The following is a 26,698-nucleotide window of genomic DNA, read 5'->3' as shown; positions in this document are numbered from 1 at the left end:
GCACCAAAGGTTCCCAGGCCATATGGATTTACAAGATACTACACATGTAAACAATGCAATGGCCCTCGTGGACTTACAAGATACTACACATGTAAACAATGGTCCACATACTCATTTCACACATGATGTTCTGTCTTTTCTCCCATGCTTTACAAACATTTGCCACAAAGAAAAAGCCTTTTCAAAATCATTTCAAATAATTTATCCAAAAGAAATTAGCAGAGATAGATACCATTTTACTATAGAGCATTATCTCAGTACAGTAAAACAGAAAATGGATTTCATAAAAAATGTCTCCCAAATCACATTAAAACATTATTTCCTCCCCTGTGGTACCATAATCTACCAGTTCCTATGGCTAATGGTGATTATCCCTGAATATAACTGTGCACAAGAGGATCTTTGACTTTTGGATACATTTTGAACAACAGGTTCTTCTTAGCTATAGTTATTCTTAATAAGTTCTTAATTTAGTTTTCTATACCATTCGTCAACAGACCATCTATATTTATACATAATTTACTCAGAATGTCCTCAAATATGTAAGGGATAATGTATAGCTACGAGGTCATTGTCGCAAAATAATTGACCGAAACGGAGTTTAAAATACCGAGGCGCCGCACCGAGGTGTTTTAAACGTAGTGAAGGTCAATTATTTTGCGACAATGACCGAGTAAAGCTATACATTATCCCGCTTATTACATGGCTAACTTACTAACAATATACCTAATTCATTTGACAAATCGCAGTTGTTCTGTGGCTCTGTCAGCCCAAATAAAGTGATTATTATTATCGCGGGCAGCCTCTGTTCGCTCCGCTGTGTTCTGGCTCCGCTCGTCGCTCCGCCCCCGTCATCGCCGGCAGAACACCGGCAGTGTCTAATTGCACTGAAACAGTGTGTCAGTGGGCTTGATTGCGAACAGCTGCGCTCTGCGGTCATTATTGAAAAATCTGCGGTCATTATTGAAAAATAATGACCGCAGTCGGGGGGCTGTTGACCAATCACAAGCAAGCATTTCGGCGAATGTGAAAACGCCATGTAATAATACACAGTAATGTAGATATTGACACAAGTGGTACAAGGGTGGAACCTCACAGGAAGCACACGCTATAATCAGACTATGCAAATCACTGAACATGTAACATTGAAAACGTATTGTGTGTCAACGTTTTAGTAGCTTGGCATTATGCTGCTGTACAGGGAACCAAAGTGATTGTCCAGTAGTGTTTCTTTTGTCCCATGAGGAAGTAACACTGAACTGAATGACTAATAACAGTTGGGAGCATAGGTGTGTGATTCACAGGTTTCACAGGTTTCATTAAAAAAAATGATTCACTCAATACACTGTATAGCTACTGTATATATATATCCCTACAGGGATGAAACAAGTCATCAGCTTAAAAAATGTAACCAATAGGCTACTGCTTATGACTGCAAGTGGGCGTTTCTTTAAAAAGAAAAATCTAAATAATGTAGCTTACTGACAAAAATGTTGTTGCATTTTCAAACTTTATTTAACTTTATCTTAAATAGTTCCATTAAAATTTCAATATTGTAAGTCAGAAATTTAAGGAAAATATCTGTCTCATTTATGTGCATTTTGGAGATGTTTTTGTTGTGAGGGCTGCGTCTCAGCCTGGTAGCTCCCCCCAGAGGTCGCGTGGTTCTGTCACACCGTCCTGACACACATGCGTCCTTAGAGGTACTCAGACGACACCTGTGACCAGGGGTGTAGCTCCAGATTCTGGGCCCCATGAAAGAATGTATTTGTAGGCCCCCAGTGAATGCGAGCGCGCGGAAGCGCGCATGCAGATTTTTTTTGGGACATTTTTTTATTGATGAAAACGCATAATATGGTTTTTACCTATACATTCGGATCAGCAGTTCAGCACCTGCACTGTTGGTGGGTGAGCCTAGTAAAGGATGTCGCATTGCGTTCATCTTCAATGAATGGACCAATGCAATAGTCTACCAAAGCCCCCCCCCTCTCTCTATATATCTCACACACACACACACACACACACACACACACACACACACACACACACACACACACACACACACACACACACACACACACACACACACACACACACACACACTTCAGAAACAAACATAGTATCAATGAGAGTATCAATAATACACCTGAGTGATGTCTAGAAAAAGAAAGAAAAAATCTTTTTTTTGGGCCCTCCCCCCAGTGCTGGGCCCTTGGAATCATCCTAAGCTACCCCCCCCAGCTACGCCCCTGCCTGTGACCAATCTGCAATCAGGGGCTCCTGTTTCCCTGCCAGTGATGGATGGGAGTATAAACGCTGACCTGCACTGAGGACAATGCGAGTTCGTTCTATCAGGAACAGTAGGTTTTGCGTCGTATACCTTTTCTGACTATTTGTCTATTCCTGTTTATTGCATTTTCCCTGGAGCGTTTATTTTTTTATTTTTTTATTAATAGTTTGAAACACAAAACTGACATATGTGCTAGTGTAATGATGCGTTGCATAAGTGCTGATTGTATACCAAATACTCCTATGCCCAAGAGGCAGACTTTTGGACATAAGGGTATTTTAACACTGAGAATAGAGGATAGTCTTAAAATGACCTTGTGCCAAAAACTCTTCACTGTGGGGCAATGCCACAACATGTGGATGAGTGTTCCTACCTCCCCACATCCATGCCAGCACAAATCTGAGATGGCTTGATCAATTTTTTTTATTTTACATGGTGTAATATAGGCTCGATGAACTACCTTTAATTGTATCATTTTATATCTTACACATTTGGATGATGTTGTTGTATTTTTTAAAACCGTCTCCCATTGTGGAGCAGTCAAGGAAACCTTCAAATCCCTCTCAAGTCAAGTCAAGTCAAGAGTTTTATTTGTCACGGCATACAAGTATACAATGAAATGCGGGTGGTCTTGCCCGCAACGATGTGCAATACAGTAGTAACAACATATAATAGAATCCAATAAACAACATTGTGCAATAACAGTAACATAGTAGGGCATATCGGTATTTGTACATAAGTTATTTACAGAGCATGGAGGACATGCTAGGTCCTGTGTTAGTGCACTGTTAGCTACGGATGAGGCACTGGGTCTTTCTGTACATTGCTATTTTATACAATCTCAGGTTATACTATACTATTTTTAAAGTGACCTTTCCTTAGTGGCCATAAGTATAGGCGTGTGCAGCATGAGTGTGTGCTTGCTCATGTTAAAGTGGCTGCTAGTGTGTGAGCGTGTACAGTGTGTGTGTCGTGTGTGTGCTCATGTGTGCTTGTGTGTGGAGAGTTCAGTGTTCAAGGCTCTGATGGCCTGGGGGAAGAAGCTGAGCCGAAGCCTCTCTGTCCTAGTAGCTGGGGTTCGCAGGCGTCTGCCTGACTTCAGCAGCATGAACAGGCTGTTGTTGGGGTGGTGTGGGTCTTTCATTATTCTGCAGGCTCTGGATTTGCACCTCTTGTTGTATAGAACCTGCAGGGGTGGTAGTGCAATACCTGTGGTACGCTCGGCTGAGCGCACCACTCTCTGTAGGGCCTTCTTGTCCTGTGCCGTGCTGTTTCCATACCAGGCAGTGATGTTTCCAGTCAAGATGCTCTCTACAGCTCCGGAGTAGAAGGACTGGAGTATCTTCCCAGATACTCTGAACTTCCTTAACTGTCTCATGTGGTAGAGGCGCTGCTTCGCCTTTTTTACGACTGAGTCTATGTGTGTTGACCATGTCAGATCCTCTGAGATGTGGACCCCCAGGTACTTAAAGCTGCTCACCCTGTCCACGGTAGCCCTGTTTATCCTCAGTGGTGTGTGTGTCTCCTGCTGTCCTCTCCTATAATCCACGATCAGCTCCTTGGTTTTACAAATGTTCAGGAGCAGGCTGTTGTCCCACTGCTGTTTAATGGAGGCCAGGCCATCTGATGAGCTAAGTGACAGTAACCTGTAGATCTTAGGGGCCTTTCTCACTCACCCATTCGGTTCCGTTCCATTCCGTTCTAGTCTGTTCCGAGATCTGATGCAAACTCCCCCCCCCCCTCTCCCCCCTCTAGTTTGTGTACACACTCAGTCTTGGTGCGCTCTGGGTTTTGTTTACGGTTTGCATTTTGAGCTTGTAAGCTTGCCGTAAGCGATGATGTCACGCTCGAAAATGTAAACAGGAAGACACGGCGGAGACTGGATGCTGATATAAAATAAAACAAATAACCAATATGAAGTTATATTTGAACCTCTGTTGTCAAGCCTTGTCAATATAACCCACCCCCTTTTCTCACGAATGGATGGTGTTGTAGAGTTAGCTTTTGAGCGTTTCCCAGGGCTAACGCTAAGCTAACGGCTAACGCTAGTTAGCTTAGCCTAGTACTAGTCTAGTATAGCCACTGTAGCACTTATTTTTCAGCAAAGAACGTGCAATAAACAAAACGGATACATTCACTGTGTGTTCTGCCTCTCATTTGTTGATGAAACACGTTGATACAGAAGCCTCCCGTGTTTTGGTACAAGCTTGTACACCACGCCCCCCGCTCCCACCGGCGCGCACTCGAAACCACCTATTTCAAGCGTCCCAGGTTCACCGCCCCCCGGGGACGAATCAGCGGGGGCGGGGGGGGGGGGGGGGGGGGCGGGGACGTAGTAGTATACACCCCTACTGTTAGAAAAGATGTGATAGCAATGTAGCAGTTGCCTCCAAATGTGTGCTATCACATCTTTTATAACACTACCAAGCATATTTTTCAGGCCTCCTGTCCGAAATTACATGCCCCAAATTAATCATGATAGATCCTGAACCATAAGGCCTATATGCATGTTTCTGGTCTCCTTTGATAGGTAACAAGCTAGGACATATGAATCCAGTGAAAGTAAACCCACATATATTACCATTCCAGAGTAAATGGAGATACAATGAAGGAAAACAACATATTTTTACCCTCGCCTGGTACATAATCTTAATTTAAAAGGCAATATGACCATTATAACCAATATCCCATGGATAATAATGCAACTGAATGTGTTCTCCTACTCCTTGACTACAAATGTAACTGTAAATGTGATGACAATACATTAGAAATACAACATTTATGATACCATTTAAAAAGGTATACTCAGGGCGGCTGAGTGGCGCAGTGGGCAAGGCAGCCCTGCCCCCTCCCATCAAAGTAGCCCTGCCCCCTCCCATCATACTGGGAGGCACTCAGGTGGCCTCCGTGGAGTCATGCCGATTCCTTGGCATGACCATCTCCCGGGATTTGAAATCGGAGTTCAACATCACGGGCCTGCTCAAAAAGGCCCAGGGGAGGATGTTCTTCCTCCGGCAGTTGAACAAATTTACAAACTGCCGAGGACCATGATGGCCCAATTCTACACGGCCATCATTGAGTCCATCCTCACCCACTCCATCATCTCCTGGTTCCCCGCTGCAGCGGCAAAAGATCTCGCCAAGCTGCAGCGGGTGATTCGCTCCGCGGAGAGGGTGATCGGCTGTCCCCTGCCCTCCCTCAGGTCCCTGCATGACTCCAGGGCGCTGAAGAGGGCAAGGAAGATCATGGCCGACCCCTCCCACCCCGGTCACAGCCTCTTCACCCTGCTCCCCTCTGGGAGAAGGCTGAGGATCCCAAAGGCTGTGAAAGCTCGTCACAGACTGAGCTTCTTCCCCTCAGCTGCCAAGCTGATCAATGCCTCAGGTCCCCCCCCCCCCCTCAGCCCCCAAGTGACACTGGCACAATGACACTGACTGCACTGCACTAGTCCTTACTGGAACTCTGCACTTTTCACTTTATATATTTATATGTATTTAAATGATTAATCCTCCACTGCACTGTTTTTTGTCGTGTGTCTGTGTTGGTGTTTGTCGTTACTGTGAAAAAAGAAAGGAAAAATGCATACACTGTAATGTTGCAACAATTACCAATGTGTTTTTACACAAATGGCTTAATAAAGAAATCTGAATCTGAAGGCGGGAGATGCTGGTATCGAGCCCGGCTCTCGCCGTTGCTACCGGCTTGGCCGGTCGTCATACTAACACAATTGGCAGTGTTAGAGGGTGGGAAAGCTCCCCTCAGTACAGACAGTTCTCAGTCTCTATCCGTGGCGCTGTTGGCGGTGCTCTCCAATGGTCTGGGAGCCGAGACTAGTACAGATGTAAAAAAACAATAACAATAATAATAATAATAATAATAATAATAATAATAATAATAATAATAATAATAATAATAATAATAATAATAATAATAATAATAATAATAATAATAATAATAATAATAATAATAATAATAATAATAATAATAATAATAATAATAATAATAATAATAATAATAATAATAATAATAATAATAATAATAATAATAATAATAATAATAATAATAACGAGAGGCACGCAGAAGGCCAAGTATTACGTTATCTACCATGTCAATGTATGACATCCAGAATGCAGAAAGCTCTCCATTGTTGTGACGGAGGTGTTCCAGAAAGTCTGTCCACAGGGTTATCAGCTCAGCTAAGAGTGGACTTTGCAGCAGATTGTTCGCCGTCTGTTGGTTCAAGTCACTGGCCATGTCTTTCACATTGTCCAAGAATGATTTGATCATCCCACTCTTCTCTGGAATGCTGTCCTCAACCCACAGTGTGAACTCTGAACTCTGCCCATGCGAGTCTCATCAGTGCTTCATAGATGTACTTGTGGACCCTGACAGCACGGTTATAGTGTTTACCATCAAGGACTCCATTGACAGAACCCTCTGCAACAATTCCAGCCTCTATGCATATGTCCTTTAGACCAGCAATTTCAGTGGCTTTCGCATATAGTGCTTGATCCATGACCACAATTGATTCTAGATGCAGTTCCTTTCTGATTATCTCTGATTGATTCAGGATTTCAAACACTGGACAACTGTGTGGCTGGTGAATTGATGGTTGGCAGATACCCAACTATATCTTGTGAGATTGGTTCTTGGTCCCTGGTGCTGATATTAAAACCAGTCCAGCTTGGGATTGTCTGATTCTCTGTATCTGTTTGCCTTGCAAGTGCCCACACCAGGTTCTTCTTGCAGGCAAGAAGAGCAGCTTCCTTGGTTTCCTGGACACAGTGTTCCCTGGTTGGGAGAGGCTGTGGGCCCACACGCGCACCTGCTACATATACTCCCAGTTCTTGGTCCTCAATGGTGACCGATCTCTGCTTCAGTTTCTCAATGTGTGGAAGCTCAGCTCTTGGTAGTTGTGGTCCATAGACATTGGCCTGTACAACTATACCATTGACTCTATGTGATGTGCCCTTTCCAGTGAGAGTTTCCTCAAGTCTATCAATATTGTCCCATGCAAGATTGATGCTGGAAGTACAACTCTTTGAGTTGAGGCTGTTGCTAGCTTTTGGAGACACAGAGCAGTGTCATTCTCTTCAAGTTGGGAGTAATAGACCCCATGCCCAAGCTTGTTCAGTGTTTGGATGAGCTCAGTATTACCCGTCAATGTTTTTACTGCATAAGGAAGTAGAAGGTGGTTTGTGTTAAAAATATAAACATGATTACTTGATTAAAATGTTCCTTACGCTTTCTCCTAGCATCACGATCGGCCATGCTTGCTGAAAGAGGGGTGTGGCTCTAATGCAGTCCACTTTAGATGATGTGGAACAGTGGTTGGCTTATAGACATCCAATAAAATGTTTGTTCATATGGCTGGGTGGAGTCAGATAATAATAATAATTATAGATCTAGACAGCCTTTAAAAGTCATGTCCATGGATCAAATGGGATATCTTTATAAATTGTATCATAAATGTTGTATTTTTTGTGTATTTTCATCAGATCCAGAGTTACATTTGTAGTCAAGGAGTCAGGCCACGTGAGCGGATCGGCGCGGCCGATAAATCCGCTCTTCGCTCTTTAAAGCTTGGTCCGCTCCACTAATCGCTCATGTTGACCCCGCCCCCAAGTCGCTCTCCGCTCGCTCCCCGCTCACCTTGAATCGAGCGCTCCCCGCTCCCCGCGCCAGATCGCTCGGCAGATTATTTTTTTTCTTTTTTGAGCATGGTGTAAATTACCTCAAACTACAACAGTCTACACCCCCTGGGCCCCTTAACAATTGTTTGTATTGAGCCGCATTGTAATTGTACCCATTCTGCAATGTTAAATAACGTTGTTTATCCATTCACTAGCTCTATTAAGCGATGATAGGCTAGCCGAGCCACAATGCTATGGTCGCTGCCATTAACGTTAGCATGTAAGCTAACGACAACAACAATGGCATCGATACTTTTTCTAACAGGAGTGAGTGACAAAGCCTGAACAGGATATCACAGGTTCACCCTTCTCATTGGTTGAAAATGGCCTTCATGTTTGTACATCGCCATCTGTTGCTTTGGCATTGTACTGCATGTATATATTACATCAACAGTGTTAAACCACTGTGAGCGGCCTGGAGTGGATTGGAGCGGAGGAGAACTCTCGCTCCGGACGTCGCGCCGACTCATTTTAAAACCCACTCCTTGCTCACGTCAGAACCGCCCGCTCCGCGCCACGTGCCGCGCCGCTCACATGGCCTGCAAGGAGTAGGAGGACACATTCAGTTGCATTATTATCCATGTGATATTGGTAATAATGGTCATATTGCCTTTTAAATTAAGATTATGTACCAGGCGAGGATATAAATGATGTTTTCCTTCATTGTATCTCCATTTACTCTGGAATGGTAATATATGTGGGTTTACTTACACTGGATCCATATGTCCTAGCTTGTTACCTATCAAAGGAGACCAGACACATGCATATAGGCCTTATGGTTCAGGAGCTATCATGATTAATTTGGGGCATGTAATTTCGGACAGGAGGCCTGAAAAATATGCTTGGTAGTGTTATAAAAAATATGATAGCACACATTTGGAGGCAACTGCTGCATTGCTATCACATATTTTCTAGCAGCAGGGGTGTATACCTTCCCAAAAATCACTATGAAAGTTAGTCCCCCAAGATGGTAGCCGTGGCCCAAATTTGGGGCCCTGGCTCACGGCCTATAATACAGATTCGGTAAATCCTGTACGTTTTCAGGAGTTCCTTGATGTAGGGGAGCCCCAGTGTTTCCTATTTATTATAATTTTCTGTCATTGCTGGGGTCAAATTGTGATGTTTGATTTGAATTTGTGAGAAAAAAAGATATAATTTTTTATTTTATTTTTCGGATCTAGCCTCTTTTCCAGATTGATGCATTTAAATGTTAAATGCATGCCCACCTTAAAGGGTTTGGAATCGCCCCACCATAGTTTCACAAAATAGAGGCCCCCAAACAACATTTCGTATCGAGCCCCCAAAAAGCTAGAAACGGCCCTGGGTGCAACACAAGCTGAGATGGCACAGAGCTACACAGAACATTATAAAGTAGCACAAGATGTAGAGCGTTTTACGTAGATTACCATTAATTCTGTGATGGAGATTTTATATGAGACCAATGTCTGTGTTTACTGAGTTGAGTCTTCAGTGGAAATTATTTGACAGCATAACCTCACTCTCCTAGCTAATCAAAGGAGACGTGTACATTATGTGGGCTGATTTTGGACATATGACAGTATACATGTACAGCAGGAACTCTCAACCTTTTTCATGTCAACAACCCCCGAATTGATTAAAAAAAAGAAAAAAATTAGGCAATGTTCCCCCACTTTGTATGATTTTGTCTCCCATTTGAGAAGATGTAATCCAGAATTCTATAACAGTGAATTACTGTATATCCTCTCATAGAAGCTAACTTCTAATGAACAAAACAAAAAATGATTCTCCCATTTTGCTTTGGACCCCACCGAAGCCACTCAACGACCCCCGTCACGCTGAGAACCACCACTGGTACCGTATGAATGGTGCTCAGTTATCTAGCTGGAAACGATTTTCATACTAATGTGGTGGAGTTTCTTGTGTGGTGAATAGCGTGCTTCTGATACAAAGCTCAGGACAGTTCAGTAACTGGGGCGTTCATAAAGAGATTATGCCTGTGATGCATGAGGTTTTGCTGCCTTGCTTCGCTATTACACACACTCTTTCTTTTTTCATTCCACCTTACTCTCTCACACACACACACACACACACACACACACACACACACACGCACACACACACACACACACACGTCACACACACACACACACACACACACACACACACACACACACACACACACACACACACACACACACACACACACACACACACTGTCACACACACAACACGCTCATTTACATGCATGCCTGGCCTGCTCACACACAAGCATGCACACTGCAGCACAGGTGTGATTCCTTTAAAGTATGTATCCTTAGTAAGCATAATTCTACATGGTGCACTCTGCTTGCAGGGTCAGTGGAGTGTAACTCTATCTGCCACATAGTTCTACATACTAGACTAGAGTGGATGAGGGAGGGGGGGTTGTGGTGTGTTTGCCAGTGGCCAGCAGAGGGAGATTGGGGACAGTAACTGGTGTCAGTGGGTCAGAGCTTTTTCTCACACACCCACACAGCACTTGGGGGACTGTATTAGCACAGGAAGGAAGCGGCTGTACGCATGGAGCAAGAATCTGTCTGATACTGGTCCCAGCGCTCTATGTGTGTGTGTTTGTGTGTGTGTGTGTGTGTGAGGGATATAGAGGACGCACATGTGAGCGACTGACAAGCTCCTTTCTTTTTCTATACATGAGTTGCTCCTCCTGTGTGTCTGAAGGCGCTGCCCAGGGACAGAGTGGACTGTTGTTGAGTGACAGCTGTCAGTTGATGAAGGGACAAGGGAGCAAAATGTCACGACGGGACCAGAGATTCCGGAGGGGAATGAAAGGGAGGTACGTAAGATCCTTTATCATTATTATTACATAGAGTAGCCTATAACTACTTTGCGTGTGCGTGTGCGTGTGCGTGTGTGTGTGTGTGTGTGTGTGTGTGTGTGTGTGTGTGTGTGTGTGTGTGTGTGTGTGTGTGTGTGTGTGTGTGTGTGTGTGTGTGTGTGTCGGCGTTCGCCTGTGTGAGAGAGAGAAAGTAAAGTTATACCAATGGTATTTCAACGTCTGACACTTCTTGCAGCACACACCATGATCGCTGCCTAACATAGCCTAGATCTAATAATAATACTGTATGCGAGTAAGATATGGTGCAATCGTCCTTCTGCATTTACACAGAAATATGCATAGATATTACTCAGTTGTTATTGTACCTCAATGAACTTTTACTTAGAGTTGGACAATACTTGACTCAAAAGACTTTTAGCATGTTCCACAATTGTACCTCCAGTATGAACTGAGAATTCCTTTTGATGTGGTCTTTGCAAATAATTTTCATGGGTCATTCATATACTGAAATTCTAAGGTATATTGGATGGCCTCTTTTAAATCACACCAACAGACCTGGGATCAGTTATTATTCTAGGTTATTATTATTAGAATGACTGTGTGTTTACTGTTAATGACATCGCTGTCTTGCTGTACTCACTACTCTTATGACCAAAAATAAAAACATACTCATTTAAAAGTAGAAATAAATAGGCTACAATGACTCAATCAAATAAACTATCAATCAAGTAGAAGAAAAAATACAGCTTTAAAGATTTTTAATAAAAATACTCAGAAAACGTCACCTATGACAGTGTCATATCAGCCTATACAGCACAGCAATAATGAGTGTTTTTCAGAGGAAGTCCAGCTGGGAGGTACAGACGAAACTGGGAGGCAACCGTGGGAGGAGAAGGCCCTTGACATTTGACCTAGCCTATGACATCATGAGTAGCTTCTTTGTTTTGTTTTGTTTTTCTACACCCGTTTCTATTGTGTCTGGGTGCAGCCCTGACACGCTATCAGTGTCACAGGAAGAGGGGATGGGATAGCGAGCAGGAAAAAAGAGGAAGAGGCCAAGGTGAGGTGGGGGAGAGGGGGGGCATTTTAAAGGAAAAATAACAAATCTGATTTGACGCAAACTGGGAATAATTTCAATCCATCCAAAAAGCAATGGACCATATTCACACGGTTGCCATTTTGCTCTTATGTCATGCTATGGTTGGGTTGGGTTGGGTTGAACATGACATAAGAGCAAATGGTCAACGGCACCAATGTTATTGCATTTGATAATAATGCTAATGCAAGTCAATGGGGTCTGTTAGCATGTCTCTGAAGACAAACCAAAAATATCAGTTTAGTCATTACATAGTTAATTAATGATGTTGTTAATGGTTAGGGAGTTTTTTGGAAGTGGCTATGTGATTTTTCAGAGACATGCTAACAGACCCCATTGACTTCCACTGGCATCACTAATGAATGCTGAAAATAAAACAAAGATTCATAGCACTCCCAATATCTCAAATCCCAAAACACTGGTGCAGCACATGTTGAATAAATTCTAATGACTCAGCTGGTTTATAACAAATTAGAAGGGATTTTTAAACAATGTGAACTGTTCCGGGAAAAACAGAGAGGTTGGATTAACGAGAGAGTGGAAATTGAGGAGAGGTGAGAGCACGAGAGGTTACATCTTGTGGATTTAATGTTTATTCCAATGTTTTCACTGGTCCAGATGTTTCAGAGAGGAATCGCAGATAGGTCCAACATCCGCTGCCAGAGGCACATAAACAAAGACAAGAGGACAGAAATAGATGCGCAGCTGTGTCTCTCCTATCGGATATAGTACAGTAGTGGCAGTTACTTAGCAGTTACTTAGCCTACTGTACCAGAGTGATGCTTTAATTCCCTCATAATTTCCTCAACAAAGAGGCAGGCCTACTAGACTTGGTACATACTACTCAAAATGTGTTGTCCCTTTAACTAAACACATGTATGTGTAGTAGAAAAAAACAAGACAACCTGGTTTGAAATACACTTTTTCCATAGAGGCCATCTTTGACGTGTCACGTGGTAAACACAGGTGCAATTAACTAAATGGAACAGAACCATAATCAGGGGCGTCGTGCAAGCCAAAATTATGGAGGGGCACAATCAGGGGGTGCTACCATAGTGCACACAAGATCTTTGGGTGTGCTTTCCTGTGCTGTCTGGCACTTTACCTCAACCTCTTAAGCCCTAGCCCTATTTTCAGAAAATCCGCCTAAAAATACATACCTAAGTAAATGAAAGATTGTTCCACTTATACAAGGTCCATTTGCATGTTCTTGGTATCTAGGGACATCTATGGATCTCAGGGAATGCATTCCCAGTATTGTGTCTGTTATAGGCTTGAGTAAATTGTAATGAACCAAAGGAGAATATCAATTCAATTTTTTTTTTTTTATAATGAATATAAATGAATAAAGGGAAGATGATAAAAAAGAAGGTTTTGTAGATACAGTACTGAATTCTGCCATCCGGACACATGCTATTTGAAATATGATTATTGAATATAGAATATCAGGCCTATAAATTACCTTATTATGGCCAAGTCGCACATCTATGGATCAGGCCAAATCTCCCCTTTCCAATGGCAGAGTTCAATCTGGATTTAGTATCAGGCGTGATTCACAAACCGTGAATGAAATCTACTGTAAGTACAGTTACTTATTTATAATGTAAATTCTTCCGCCATTTTCATCAGATTGCAACGCTGTTTTTTGCTAGACGTTCACAGAAATGTAGAGAAACTAACTGAATTCTGTTTTATGGCAATAATGTTCAGGTTTGTGGGAGATAATCCCGAAAAATAAGAAGAATAAAAAAGTAAATCCAGAAGTCAGATGATTGACAGGGGCTGGCGTGAGCTGGGTAGTGTAGTTTTTCGAAATTCGAAAGCCCATCAAAAGCCCTGGGTCTCTTCCTTCAAAAGACTACACTCACTTTTGGCTGTGCCACTTCCTCCTGTTAATATGTGCCGGTTTCCGACTCAATGCCCTTTGACACTTTGACTGCTGTTTTGACAGGGTTAGGGTCTTTACTCTTGGATACTTTTTAAAAGAAAACGCAACATTAATTCTGTACACTGTGAGAAAAAAAGCTGCAAGAAAACGGTAAATGTCTGGCATCAATGGTTGCCAAATACTTACTGTCAAATTACAGTAAAATCAAATACATTTACAGATTACAACCTTTATTTAATGGTTAATATTTTGATAAAAGGTAATTGTATGGCATTTACACTTAAAGTAGAAAAACAAAAGTAATCTGTAAAATAATACAGTGAATTTCCCGTGAAAAAACATGAATTTTTTACAGTGTAGAGATGGATTTATGGCGTTATGTCATTGTAGGTCTGGTACCGGACCCCTTGGGTTTAAGAGGTTTCAGCCTCTCTCTCTGTCTCTCCCTCACTCTCCTCTGCTCACTCTGCAACTTTGCATCAATTCACATAAAGACTATACTCACAATGCAAATTAATTTAGAGAACATAGATAATAAAGCCACAGATTAAAAGAGCCTGCCAACATGGTAAAAAGCTGTATTTCAAACACAATGCATAGGAAGCAACATGAGTACAGATGAGACTGTGTTGACATCACATACTGTAGCAGTGTAGCAGTGTCTGCTCCATTGCCAATAAAAGCTCAGACAGAGCAGTAGCCTCCAACTGCTCAGCCTCCTTGAAATAAATGGTAAATGGCTGCATTTACTGTATATAGCGCTTTTATCCAAAGCACTTTACAATTTCTTCCTCACATTTTACCCATTCACTCACACATTCACACACCGATGGCGGAGGTCAACCATGCAAGGAGCCAACCTGCTCATCGGGAGCAATTAGGGGTTAAGTGTCTTCCTCAAGGACACTTCGACATGCTGCCTGGTCGGAGCGGGAATCAAACTGGGAATGTACGGTTATGTATATAACCATAGTTATATGAGTATAGTGACGCTCAGCTTCATAGTGGCAATACTCTTCACTTCAGTACTTGCACTGAATAAATTCTCACATGTACCTTTACATACCATAATCTGTCTGGCCACACCCCTATCCGCTACTTACATAAGCAGGGGTGTGGCCATACCATCATCTCCTTCCCAATCTTTCACCACAAGGCAAGATCAAGGGGTCCTCAGTGAGTCCTGACACTGAGCGTCACTATACTCATATAACTATGGTTATATACATAACCGTACGTTATATCTCGTATAGCTCTGCTCAGCGTCATAGTGGCAACACAGGAGCTGAGCAGAGCTGAGCTCGACAAATGAACCCGCTGAGGCCCCCCACAACCATCAGAACCGGGGAGGACCCGAGCCCCCCCAAACCCCCCTAGCGGAGGACGGGAGGGAGTCGGATCCGACTGCACGAAGAGGAGCTTAAGCAACTCAACGCACAGGGTGAGCAGACCGTGGGGCGTACCCACGACTACACAAGCACAACCCGCATGCCACTAGGGAACGAACGGAAGGAACAAACCCCCGTTACCACCCCTAATATAAAGAGAAAAAACCCAACCCGTGGCAAGGCCGTAGCAGCGGAGCGCGAAGGAGGACCCAGACCCAGAAGGGACTGGACCCCCCCGGAAAAAGGGGGCCTGGAGAGGCCAATGATGCCACAGCATCGAGACCTCACCAGGCGGTCGGTCACTAGTGACACCGCCCCCCACATCGCCAGCGTATTCGGACAGGGCCCATCCAAGAGCAGGCCCTTCCCCCCTATAGCACGCCGCCTGGCTCACTGATCCTGGTATACTCAGGCAGTCACCCATCCAAGCACAACCCAGGCCTGAACCTATACCGCCTCCGAAATCGAACGAGATCGGGCGTGTTCAGGTTGGCATGGCTGTAAACTCGAAGCACTCAAGAGGCTACACCCACAGCGGGAGCAGGCAGCGCACCGGGCAGACGACCCCCAGAAGAGGTCGATCCCTCAATCCAGGCAACAGGCACTTGACCTGAGCCTGGAGCACTGCGGACTAGACAGGCGCCAAAGGGGTCTGCTGAAACAGCACCCCGGCGGAAGGGACGTATACTGGTATTGTTGTGCACCATGTCACAGCCTCCACAAACAACCCCCCGACTCTCTAGAGGGGTCGAGGCAGAGAAGGCTGACATGATTGGCAGACGTCATGAAACGTGCGGGGGCACACTCAACCGGCCTAACCCGAGAGTTGACTCCGCTACCAACACACCAGAGAACCAACCACCCCCTTGGTTCAACATGAGGTGGTTGTTCCTATAACCCCTCGAGAAAAAACTCCAAAACACAACTGCGGGTATACACTGGCTATACCGCAGTACAAGTGTTTCAGTTTTCACAAAGGGGTTATCCCAGGCCTACGGGTCGACGAAAACAATTTTGGACCGGGCCCGGCGGACCGGGACGTACACAGGGATGCCAGAGGAGTTCCAAAAAAACCACCTCAACAGCCCCCTCCCAGCCATGCTTAAGCAGGAGAAGAGAGGGGCGAAAAGAATGGAGAAGGACCAGGCCCCCTTAGCGCAGCGCAAGGTACAACACAACATGGACCAAGCAACAGTGAGGGGTAATACGTAGTAACACAACCACGAACATCTCCATAACGTCAAACCCTGTAACACCCGGACCGACCCGGCATCTTTCCTCCGAAAAAAGCACAAGTCCCTCAAGGTACCAGAACAGCAGATCTGCGTCCCCGGCGGACAACGGGTTAACTGACCTGGACCGGCGTGACCAGAATCAGTCCCGTGCCCTAATCACGCCGACATCCCCAACCCTAGGAGGGGGGTAGGTACGCGTGTCGATCCAAAACATTATAGAGGGCGCCACCCAGACGGTCCCCTTCGTACCGCGCTCTGTGGCCCACCCCAAGGGCGTGAGACCCCTCTACCTATGCTTTGATCTATTCCGTTAACATCCCCCAGATATGAACAAGAATTCGTCGAGATAACACTGGCGCTCGGAAGAGACAACTCCATCCCTGTTGCCCCATAAAAACGCTGTTTTAATGATGAGCAACCAAGGCGCGCAAGCCCATGCGTGATTCCTATCAGAAGCACCCAGGGCCAGCACTATGTACACGTCGAGACCCAAAACGCATCAATGGATAGTCTAACAAGACACCAGACATCGTTCCTCCAAGCCGCCTGGGAGAACGACAAGAAGCCATTTTTTTATTCTTTCTTTTCTACAGAAAAGAGAAAAAATATACAGACATGGGTCCCATGCGACGCGGCTGAGGGAAAAAACAATACCCCATCAACCTACTCCATAAGGAGGGGACGGGAACCCCCAGAGAGACTTCCCACATGAGCAACAACTTGAAAAGTGAATGTAACATTGAGCCACGTGACCAAAAGGCTCAAGTTACATATATATCGAGCGTAGCAGAACTCTTAAGTCCCTACGCCCCGCCACACCAACTTGACAATAACAGAGAACCACACATGGGGCCTGTAGAGAACTCATGGAAGTCAGCGACCAATAGTCAAGTCAAGTCAAGAGTTTTAATTGTCACGGCATACAAGTATACAATGAAATGCGGGTGGTCTTGCCCTCAACGATGTGCAATACAGTGGTACAACATATAATAGAATCCAATAAAAAAACAACATTGTGCAATAAACAGGTAACAGGTAATAGAAATGTGCCCAGTGACGTATTCTATGGCGGGGGGAATCCCCTGACTCAACCGACCCTGATAGGTGAGGAGTCAGCGAATTCCCTCCCCTCCCCCCCCCCCCCCCCCCCCGTGCTGTACTGACCAATCAGCGCGGCAGGACCGAATGAAAAGAAGACCAAACCCCCCGACCAATCAGAAAAGAGGGAAGGAGGGGTTTATCCGGTTATCCCCTCACGAACCCACACCTCGTATACGAATAATAATAAACAGCCATGATGATACCTTATGTAGCCAGCATGCTAATGAACAGCGTATATCCTAACAGGATAAGCTAACCCAACGCACGCTAGCCACAGACGACAACGTCTGCGACAGGGTTTATAACAAGGCCAAGGTTTATGTGTGAACACGACACCCGTGTTTTATGTTTCAAGAAACACAGAAGATCGAGAGAGAGAGAGAGAGAGAGAGAGAGAGAGAGAGAGGTCTATAAGACCGTGGCACAACTACACACACACGAGTACTTCTGTAGGCCAACACTACAGTGTTGTGACTCAATGCCACTGTTTCAACGTAACAGAACACACAACTAAACCTCTACCCTTATAGGAAGAAAACATAATTTCTTCAGGATGAGGAAGAAAAAGCCTTTCGATCGAGTGTTAGCTACAGGCCTTGCTAAGCACTCATATACATGTAGCGACCAGCTAAAGACTAAAAGTCTAGCTCTCCTATCAACCCCACACTAGGCGAAAGATCTACACATCGTATCCCCAACATATGTAGTGAATAAACACACAGTTTGTAACAAAAAATACAGTCCCTCTTAGGAGGAACTTTTTATTGTTTTTACAAATCATAGTTGGGCCGGGGAAGGGAGCAGGGGTAACAGGAGGGGAAAGTCACATCAGCGGCGCCTGCCACGAGCCGCTTGTGGCTTGCCACCCCGGGGAGCTGTCGCCCCGGAGGGACGGTACTGGGGTGCCTGGACTCGACGATCCCTACCGTCACCACCGGGCGTGGGTTGGCCGCTGCGGTGGTCGAGGCGCCCTCTCTCCTCCTGGCCTTCTTTGCCGAAGGACCAGCGGTGGTGGTGGTAGTGGCGGTGGCGACGGTCGCGGGTCCCCGACGACGAGGCCTCCGTCGAACTCCACCGGCGACATCGGGCGGGGGGAAATGGGGCTGGAGCACCGCACGCTCCTCCTCCATATCCCTGCAGGCTGCCGTCATAAGCTGCATCGCCGACCTGAAGAGCCCAGCATCGGAGAGGGGTGCCGTAAGCAGAGGAAGCCTCTTCCTGTCCAGTACTCTCGCCTGCTCCAGATTCAGATTCAGATTCAGATTCCTTTATTGAGCCATTTGTGTAAAACACATTGGTAATTGTTGCAGCAATACAGTGTATACATTCTTTCTTTTTTCACAGTAAACAAACACCAACACAGACAAGAAACGAAAACAGTGCAGTGGGGGATTAATCAATAAATAAAATACATATATATATATATATAAAGTGAAGTGTGCAGAGATCCAGTACGGACTAGTGCAGTGCAGTCAATGTCATTGTGCCAGTGTCACTTGGGGGCAGAGGGGGGGGGGGGGTGTACCGAGGCCAAATATGGCGCTGGGACAGAGTGGCCAGGGCGCGTATCTTCCCGGCGGCTATGGCCTGCAGCTGGATCAGATGCAGGATGGCTCCAGCCGCCCGGGCGTGCTGGACTTGTTGATGGTCGGTCAGCATCGTACCGCCCGGCATCATCCCGGACATAAACCGCGCTAGCTGCACGATGTTGGATGTCGCAGCTAGGGTTTGAGTTCCGGCGATGAACGACTGGTCACTCCAGTTGGCCAACTGCCTAGCCGATTTCCCGTGGGGAACCGGCTTCCGCAACGGCTCCCACACCACCTCAGGACAAAGGAGAGACGCCATCGGTCTATCAAGCCGAGGCACCCCTTTGAGGGGAAAAATGGGCAGACAACGCCTGTCTCCCTCACAGAACGACGTGGCCATCGATGACCTATCAAGTCATCGGGGACAGGGGCAGGCAGTGGCTGCGGCAGCGGCACGCCATTGGCGATGGCGGCTGCCGCCATGAGCTCCGGGAACAAGGCACGTAATTCCCCATGCGCACCTTCCTCCACTAAGCTTGCGTCCCTCACATACGAGAGGCTACCGCTCACTGCAGTGCCACCATCCGATGTGGCTGATAGCAGGGCATCTCGTCGTTGAGTCGGAGGTTCTAACCCAACACCAGAATACGAGGGACCCCAAGGAGACATATCACCCCCTGCCACATCCTGAGGGGGAGAGTGATGCGTCCCCACCAGGGCGTCAAATAAGAGCGCCTCTGCTCTCACCATGTAATCCTCCGTTTCCATCGGCCACGGAGAAGCAGAAGCACCCTCATCTGGCTCCAGCAGCTCACCAAAACCAGGCCGTTCGCCCCTGCATGCCACCCTCTACGACGGGAGCGAGCAGAGGCGAAAGGTTTGCGTCTCAGATCCTCTGCCACCAGAGGAGCCGTCTGCCCATCGGCCGACGGCCCCCCGGCGGCGGAGGAACCAGAGCAGGAACCAGGCCATCTCATAGGAGATGCCGCTGGTGCACCAGCTCCTCGGAGAGGCAAGCTACCCACCGGACGCCGATCGGGCGTGAGTGACTGCCACGACCGCGGAGTCAATCCCGCCCCAAGACGCACGACGGAGGCGGCAACGGGGAACCGCTGGTGAAGGGTGACGTTGCTAGCGTGACCCCCCGAAGAAAACATTATAACTTAGCTTTTTTCTACTTGAAATTATGAGAGAGAGAAAAAAACAAGAGATAATGTTAACAACTGTTTCAACTTTCTTCAAACGATTTCAGCTATCTTAAAGTGGTGTATACAGGCACTCAACATGGTGAAAATTGAAGAAGGAGATGATGGTATGGCCACACCCCTGCTTATGTAGGTAGCGGATAGGGGTGTGGCCAGACAGATGGTGGTATGTAAAGGTACATGTGAGAATTTATTCAGTGCAAGTACTGAAGTGAAGAGTATTGCCACTATGACGCTGAGCAGAGCTATACGAGATATAACCTCTGGATTACTAGACGACTTCTCTACCTCTTGAGGCACTGAAAGATCCATCATCCTCATCACCACTAGCCTAAGTACATATAACCGGTGACCACACCTACACACACTGATATAACTAGAGAGAGGAGGGGGGGCAATAAAGTGTAGGATTTTCATGCCTACCTTAACGTCTGTCTGCAAGACTCCAAAAGGAATCCCAAACTCTGTCCAAGTTCACTTCCTGTGTTTACCTGCTGTTGAACCAATTTCATCCTACTGCAACTTTAGGAAGAAAACAATAGGGAAAGGAAGGGGGAACAAAAGCACCACAGGCAATGTGGAGGAGAGAAACCTTAGAAGGGCCGTTCAAGGGGGGATCCCCCTTCTTGGATGTTGGTGATATAGTGTTGCTATGGATGATCGATGGGTGGGCAAATAAAACAGGTGAAATAGTTGTAATAAAACACAAATATGTACATGCAATAGCAACTGGGGTACATACGAAAATGTTTGAAAGATTTAAATAGAATAAAGCTAAGAACAACAACAACAAAAGAGAAAGCATAGGGAGACGAGCGCTAGTAGGATAAAGGCAAAATGTCAAGGCTCAAAGCTCAAAATATCAGAGTCATATTCCGTTTGCACATGAGTATGTATTCCGTTCGGATCCATTTGAAGTATGGGGGCGACATAGAGGATCACATCATCTTGGCCATCATCCGAGACATCCACCACATTGGCCAACACTACGAGACATCCACTCACAGAGAGACAGGGAGACGGGGACCAGTGATGCCACAGATTACTTGTAAAAGATAATCTGATTACAGATTACTGATTACTCCTTTAAAAAGTAATCTAGTTACTTTAATAAAAACATAAAGACATGGGGAATAAAACATAGAGAAATAGTGCAATGTCAATCATAGAGAAATAGTGCAGTATAATAGTGTAAAAATCTGTCAAATGCTTTGGTAAAGACATTTAAAAAAACGTCTAGTGTATTGGCTTCCCTAATATTGTTGGGTAACGTGTTCCACAGTTTTGGGGCATAGTTTACAAAGGCTGCATCACCGATCTTCTTATGACTCTTTCTGGTGACCTCTAATAGACCTGCATCTTTATTAGAGAGTCAGCAATGTAGCTGGGTCCTTGTCCATTTAGAGCTTTGTATGTGAGGAGAAGAACCTTAAAACAAATTTAAAAAAGTACAGGAAGCCAGTGTAGTGTAGAGTATAAGACAGGACTAATGTGTTCCCTCCTTTTGGTGGTCACTTTCACATATAGTTTGGTGGACTCTGTGCGATTCGGGGGGGGTGAAGTTGCAACATTGTTGCATTCTTCATTTGGTTCGGTTTGCTTTCACACTGCAATTTGTCAAGTGCACCAAACTTTCTGAACACGCGATCGAAAAGGGCGCTCGTCTATTGGATATATAGAATCCCAAAAACAGGCTTCGGGGACAGCTCTACAGCGCACATACACACACATACACCACATTATTCTGCGAAGCAGCCCAGCGCACACACATAGGCCTACACCACATTATTCTGCGAAGCAGCCCAGCGCACACACATAAACCATTATTCTGCGAAGCAGCCCAGCGCGCCGCACACACATACACCACGTTATTCTGCGAAGCAGCCCAGCGCACACACATACACCACATTATTCTGCGAAGCAGCCCAGCGCACACACATACACCACATTATTCTGCGAAGCAGCCCAGCGCACACACATACACCACATTATTCTGCGAAGCAGCCCATGAGCGCACACACATACACAGTGATGCAGTGGTGGTCCCACTCGGTACCACGCCATCCCAGCAGTTTTTTCTGAGCAGAAGTACGTGCACATCCGTCACCACACACATACACACACACACACACACCACATTATTCCCCGGAGCAGCCCAGCGCACACACATTATTCTCATATATTGCTGAAATGCTATTGAAGCTCATGTCCAGAGAAAAGATATGGGTCTTAAGCGAGGATTTAAAAGCTTCAACAGAGCAGGCGCCCCTGACGACGGCGGGTAATATATTCCACAGGTAGGGAGCGTGGTAGACAAAGGCTCTGTGGCCAGCGGATTTATTTTTAACCCTAGGAATCGATAGAAGCCCCTCATTTTGTGAGTGCAGAGCATGAGCGGGCGAGTATCGTGAGATGAGATTGGATAGATCGGTGCGAGCCCATTTAAAATGTGAGGAGCAGCACTTTAAAGTCAGATCTGGCCTGAATAGGAAGCCAGTGTAGGGAGGACAAGACTGGTGTGATATGATCAAATTATCTCGTTTTAGTTAGTATATTTTGATGCTTGAATTAGGTAGGCCTGAAAAAAGAGCATTCCAGTAGTCTAGACGTGATGAGACAAATGCATGAATTAGGGTTTCAGCGTCAGAGTTAAAATAGGACGAATTTTTGCGAGTTATGATCTATGACATAATTTGAAAAACACGCTTGACTCATAATATGAAATGAAACTACACATTGTAGAAAATCATAGTGATACATCCAGATTAAATTTTTTTAATGCACTTGAATGGGCATTAGTGTTATCAGCAGTGATGCCACAGATTACTTGTAAAAATAATCTGATTACTGATTACTGATTACTCCTTTAAAAAGTAATCTAGTTACTTTACTGATTACTTGATTATCAAAGTAACTTAGTTACTTTTAAAGTAACTAGGTTACGAAGTCATCGTCGTCGTCCCCTGCTGCTGCCACAAGAATGACAACCGTTTTTATCATCAGCATTATGAGCAGGGGTGCAGTCGTAATATCAGAACTGCCTGGACGCCACGTGCACGCGCATACATGTTCCCTCGCGTGTGCACAGACCAGCTCAAGCAAACCCCCCACAGGGCTTGTATTTTGGTCTTGCACTTCTCTTTATTTGTTATGCTATGCAAAGACTAGGTGATAAGTGCCGGGTACTTGGCGCACGGCGCGACAGTAGAGTGAAAGTTGTGAACGCATTTTTGTGTGCGTGCGCGTGCACATCCGTGCGGTGCGCACACTTCTGCTCAGCGAACTGCTAGGACGGCGTGGTACAGAGTGGTACCACCACTGCATCACTGATTATGAGATAGTAACTAAATAGTAACTCACAGCCACTTGGAAAAGTAACTGTAATCAGATTACTGGCTTGTAAAAAGTAACAAGTTAGATTACTATTTACTGAAAAAAGTAATCAGATTACAGTAATTAGTTACTTAGTAACTAGTTACTGGCATCACTGGTTATCAGTTACACATGTGTTTACCCTATGTGACACATCAAAATGGATGAAAAGGGTCTATTGTGTTGCTATTCGCATATGTTTAGTTAGGGACAATACAGTGCATCTTTCTAAGAGTGTGTACACTAAAGAATACCTTTTAGTTGCTGTCATGAAAATAGCTCAGGTTTGATTTTATTTAATTTGATTGATGGAGTAAAAACACAACAAGGATCCAAAGGATAACAAGGCCACTGGCCATGACAACATCCCCTCCAAATTCCTCAGAGACTCAGCAGCCGCCATCACCCCAGTCATCACACACATAATAAACCTCTCCATAAAACAGGCACACGTCCCCAAGGACTTCAAAATTGCGAGAGTAACACCCCTGCACAAAAAGGGCAGCTAATTAGACCCAGGCAACTACCGCCCTGTTTCTATCCTTACATCCATCTCGAAAGTCATGGAAAAAATAGTATACGAACAGGTCGAAAAGTACCTTGCGGAAGAAAATCGAATCTACGAATTCCAATCTGGTTTCAGAACATCCCACTCCACTGACACATGCCTTCTCTATTTGAACGACCACATCAAACAAGAGGTGGACGCGGGCAAATACTGTGGCATGGTCATGCTGGACCTACAAAAGGCCTTTGACACTGTCAATCACACCATTCTGATTGACAAGCTAAAAGCAATTGGTTTTGATAGTCTATCAGTGAGCTGGATACAATCCTACCTGGAGGGGAGGGAACAGGTGGTGGAGGTAAACGGTACCCTATCCCCCCCCCTCACAGTGAGCTGTGGTGTTCCACAAGGAAGCATACTAGGACCGCTACTATTCCTAATTTATGCAAATGACATGTCGTCAGCTTGTGACTGCAACTTGTTCCTGTTTGCGGACGACTCAGCCCTGCTGGTCTCTGACAAGAACAAGTTACAGGTTGAAAAAGTTCTCAGCTCGGAACTAGGCAAAATCTGCATATGGCTCGCCGACAACAAACTATAATTACACATGGGCAAAACAGAGTCCATTCTCTTCGGTTCAAATAACAAACTAAGCAAGACCGACGGCTTCTCAGTTACAGTGGGTGACAATATTGTCACAAGGAAAGATGAAATTACCTACCTGGGTTCCATCCTAGAGGCTAATCTTTCCTGTGACAAAATGGCATCCAATGTAATAAAAATTCAACCAACGAACTCGATTCTTGTACCGGATCTCCTCTCTGGTAAACAAGAATACCCTGAAGACTTTGGCAGGAGCACTCATTCAAGGGTACTACGACTATGCTTGCACATCATGGTACCAAAGCACCTCAAAGGCACTAAAAAACAAATTACAAACATCTCAAAACAAACTAGTCAGACTACTGCTTGACCTGACTCCTAAAACCCACCTCACCCCTGCCCACTTTGACAACCTAGGATGAGTAGAGTAGACGACAGAGTACAGCAACTTGCAATGGGCCTGGTCTACAAGATACACTACACGACCAAGGTACCCATGTACATGTCAAAATACTTCCCAAAGGTCAGTGAATACCACGATCACAACACCAGAGGGAGCTCCACAAATCATGTTAAACCCAGATTCGGCTCAAACAAGGGACTAAACACGTTTCGCTATTATGCCACATCAATGTGGAACACCTTACCCAAAGCTGTAAAGGGATGTGAATCACTACCCACCTTCAAAAACACCCTCAAAAAACACCTACGGGAGACTGCAATTCGAAACTGGCCCCTACAAATGTCCTATCCCAGTTGTACAGTAAATTACCAAGTATGGCTTTGTCAGTATTCCAATGTACAGTGTACAGCGTCCCCCTCCCCCCCCCCCCCTACCCAACCCCCCCCCCCCCCCCCCCCCCCCCCACCTCCAATGTACAGCCCCCCACCCACCCACCCAACCCCACCCCACCTACCCAACCTCCTCCAATGTACAGTTTCTACGTCAAATGTATATACACTCTTTTTCTGGACACTTTTTGTATCACAAACAGTACTGTATTTGCAAATCTGGTATGTCATAAATGTATAGATGTAGCAGTACTGTCTATCTGTATGTTGTGTATGTCATATATGTTATGATGAATTGAAAACGGGGGACCCTGATGTAAACAAGACGAAAGTCTTTCTCTGGTCTGCATCCCCTTAACAATTGTATGTATTGAGCTGTACTGTACTGTACACATGAGAAAGAGTAAGACACTTATTTCCAAGCCACAACAAAAACGAACATGACAATGACACAAAACACATACATTTAAAGCATTAGAAGACTAACCTATAGCTAAAATTGTATATCACACAATAACTAAAAACTGTTGGAATCCCATTCTTATTATAGGGGGCTATTCCTCTACTCTGTCCATGAGCCACTTCCTGATATTTCTCTTGAAGCTGTGGAGGTGAGCTCTGCTTGATGGGGATAGGCAGTTTGTTCCAATCCTAGACTCCAAAGAAAGCATGGGAGCATTGTCCTAGTTTGGAATGGAAAGAAGCAGGCTTAAGGTTTGCTATGCTTGCTCTAGTTCTGTGATTGTGGGATAATAATAATAATAATAATAATAATAATAATAATGGATTGGATTTATATAGCGCTCTTCGTGACACCCCAGTGACCCCAGAGCGCTTACAGAGTCCATTATTCATTCATAAGTAGTTCTGAAGGTATCTAGCTTAGCTTAGTAACTTACAGAGACACGAAACATGGTCAGAATTCGACCATGGGTCTTAGTTAAGGTAAGTAAGCTAATGGCTATGCTAATGGTATGCATCGATTACAATACATTATACTGGCAAGTATTGCATACCAGTCTATGTATCCCTTTAAGTATAGGACACCCCATAATTTAGCTGGAATTATAGCTCACCAACCTACTAGTGAATTAGCGGCTCATCTCAAAGTCAGCTTTTGTATTGTATTATAGTTATATAAAATTAGAAGACTACAGTGGTAACTTAATACATGATAATAACA

At 45.0% G+C, this 26,698-nt stretch overlaps 1 protein-coding gene across 1 annotated transcript in view; it reads left to right on the top strand.

Annotated features, from left to right (window-relative positions):
- The first annotated feature begins 10,603 nt into the window (after window positions 1-10,603).
- LOC311233773 (LIM domain kinase 1-like) overlaps window positions 10,604-26,698 on the top strand; it is a 38,639-nt gene continuing 22,544 nt past the window's right edge. Inside the window, exon 1 of the mRNA XM_084320790.1 lies at window positions 10,604-10,795. Within this exon, the coding sequence (XP_084176916.1) occupies window positions 10,653-10,795 (143 nt within the window). The 5' untranslated portion in view covers window positions 10,604-10,652. The remainder of the gene's footprint in view (window positions 10,796-26,698) is intronic.

This window comes from Notolepis coatsorum, assembly GCF_963971535.1.
Source record: "Notolepis coatsorum genome assembly, chromosome: 8".
Taxonomy (NCBI): domain Eukaryota; kingdom Metazoa; phylum Chordata; class Actinopteri; order Aulopiformes; family Paralepididae; genus Notolepis; species Notolepis coatsorum.
The sequence above is the reverse complement of the archived record's forward strand: the minus strand, read 5'-3'. Positions and strand labels throughout refer to the sequence as shown.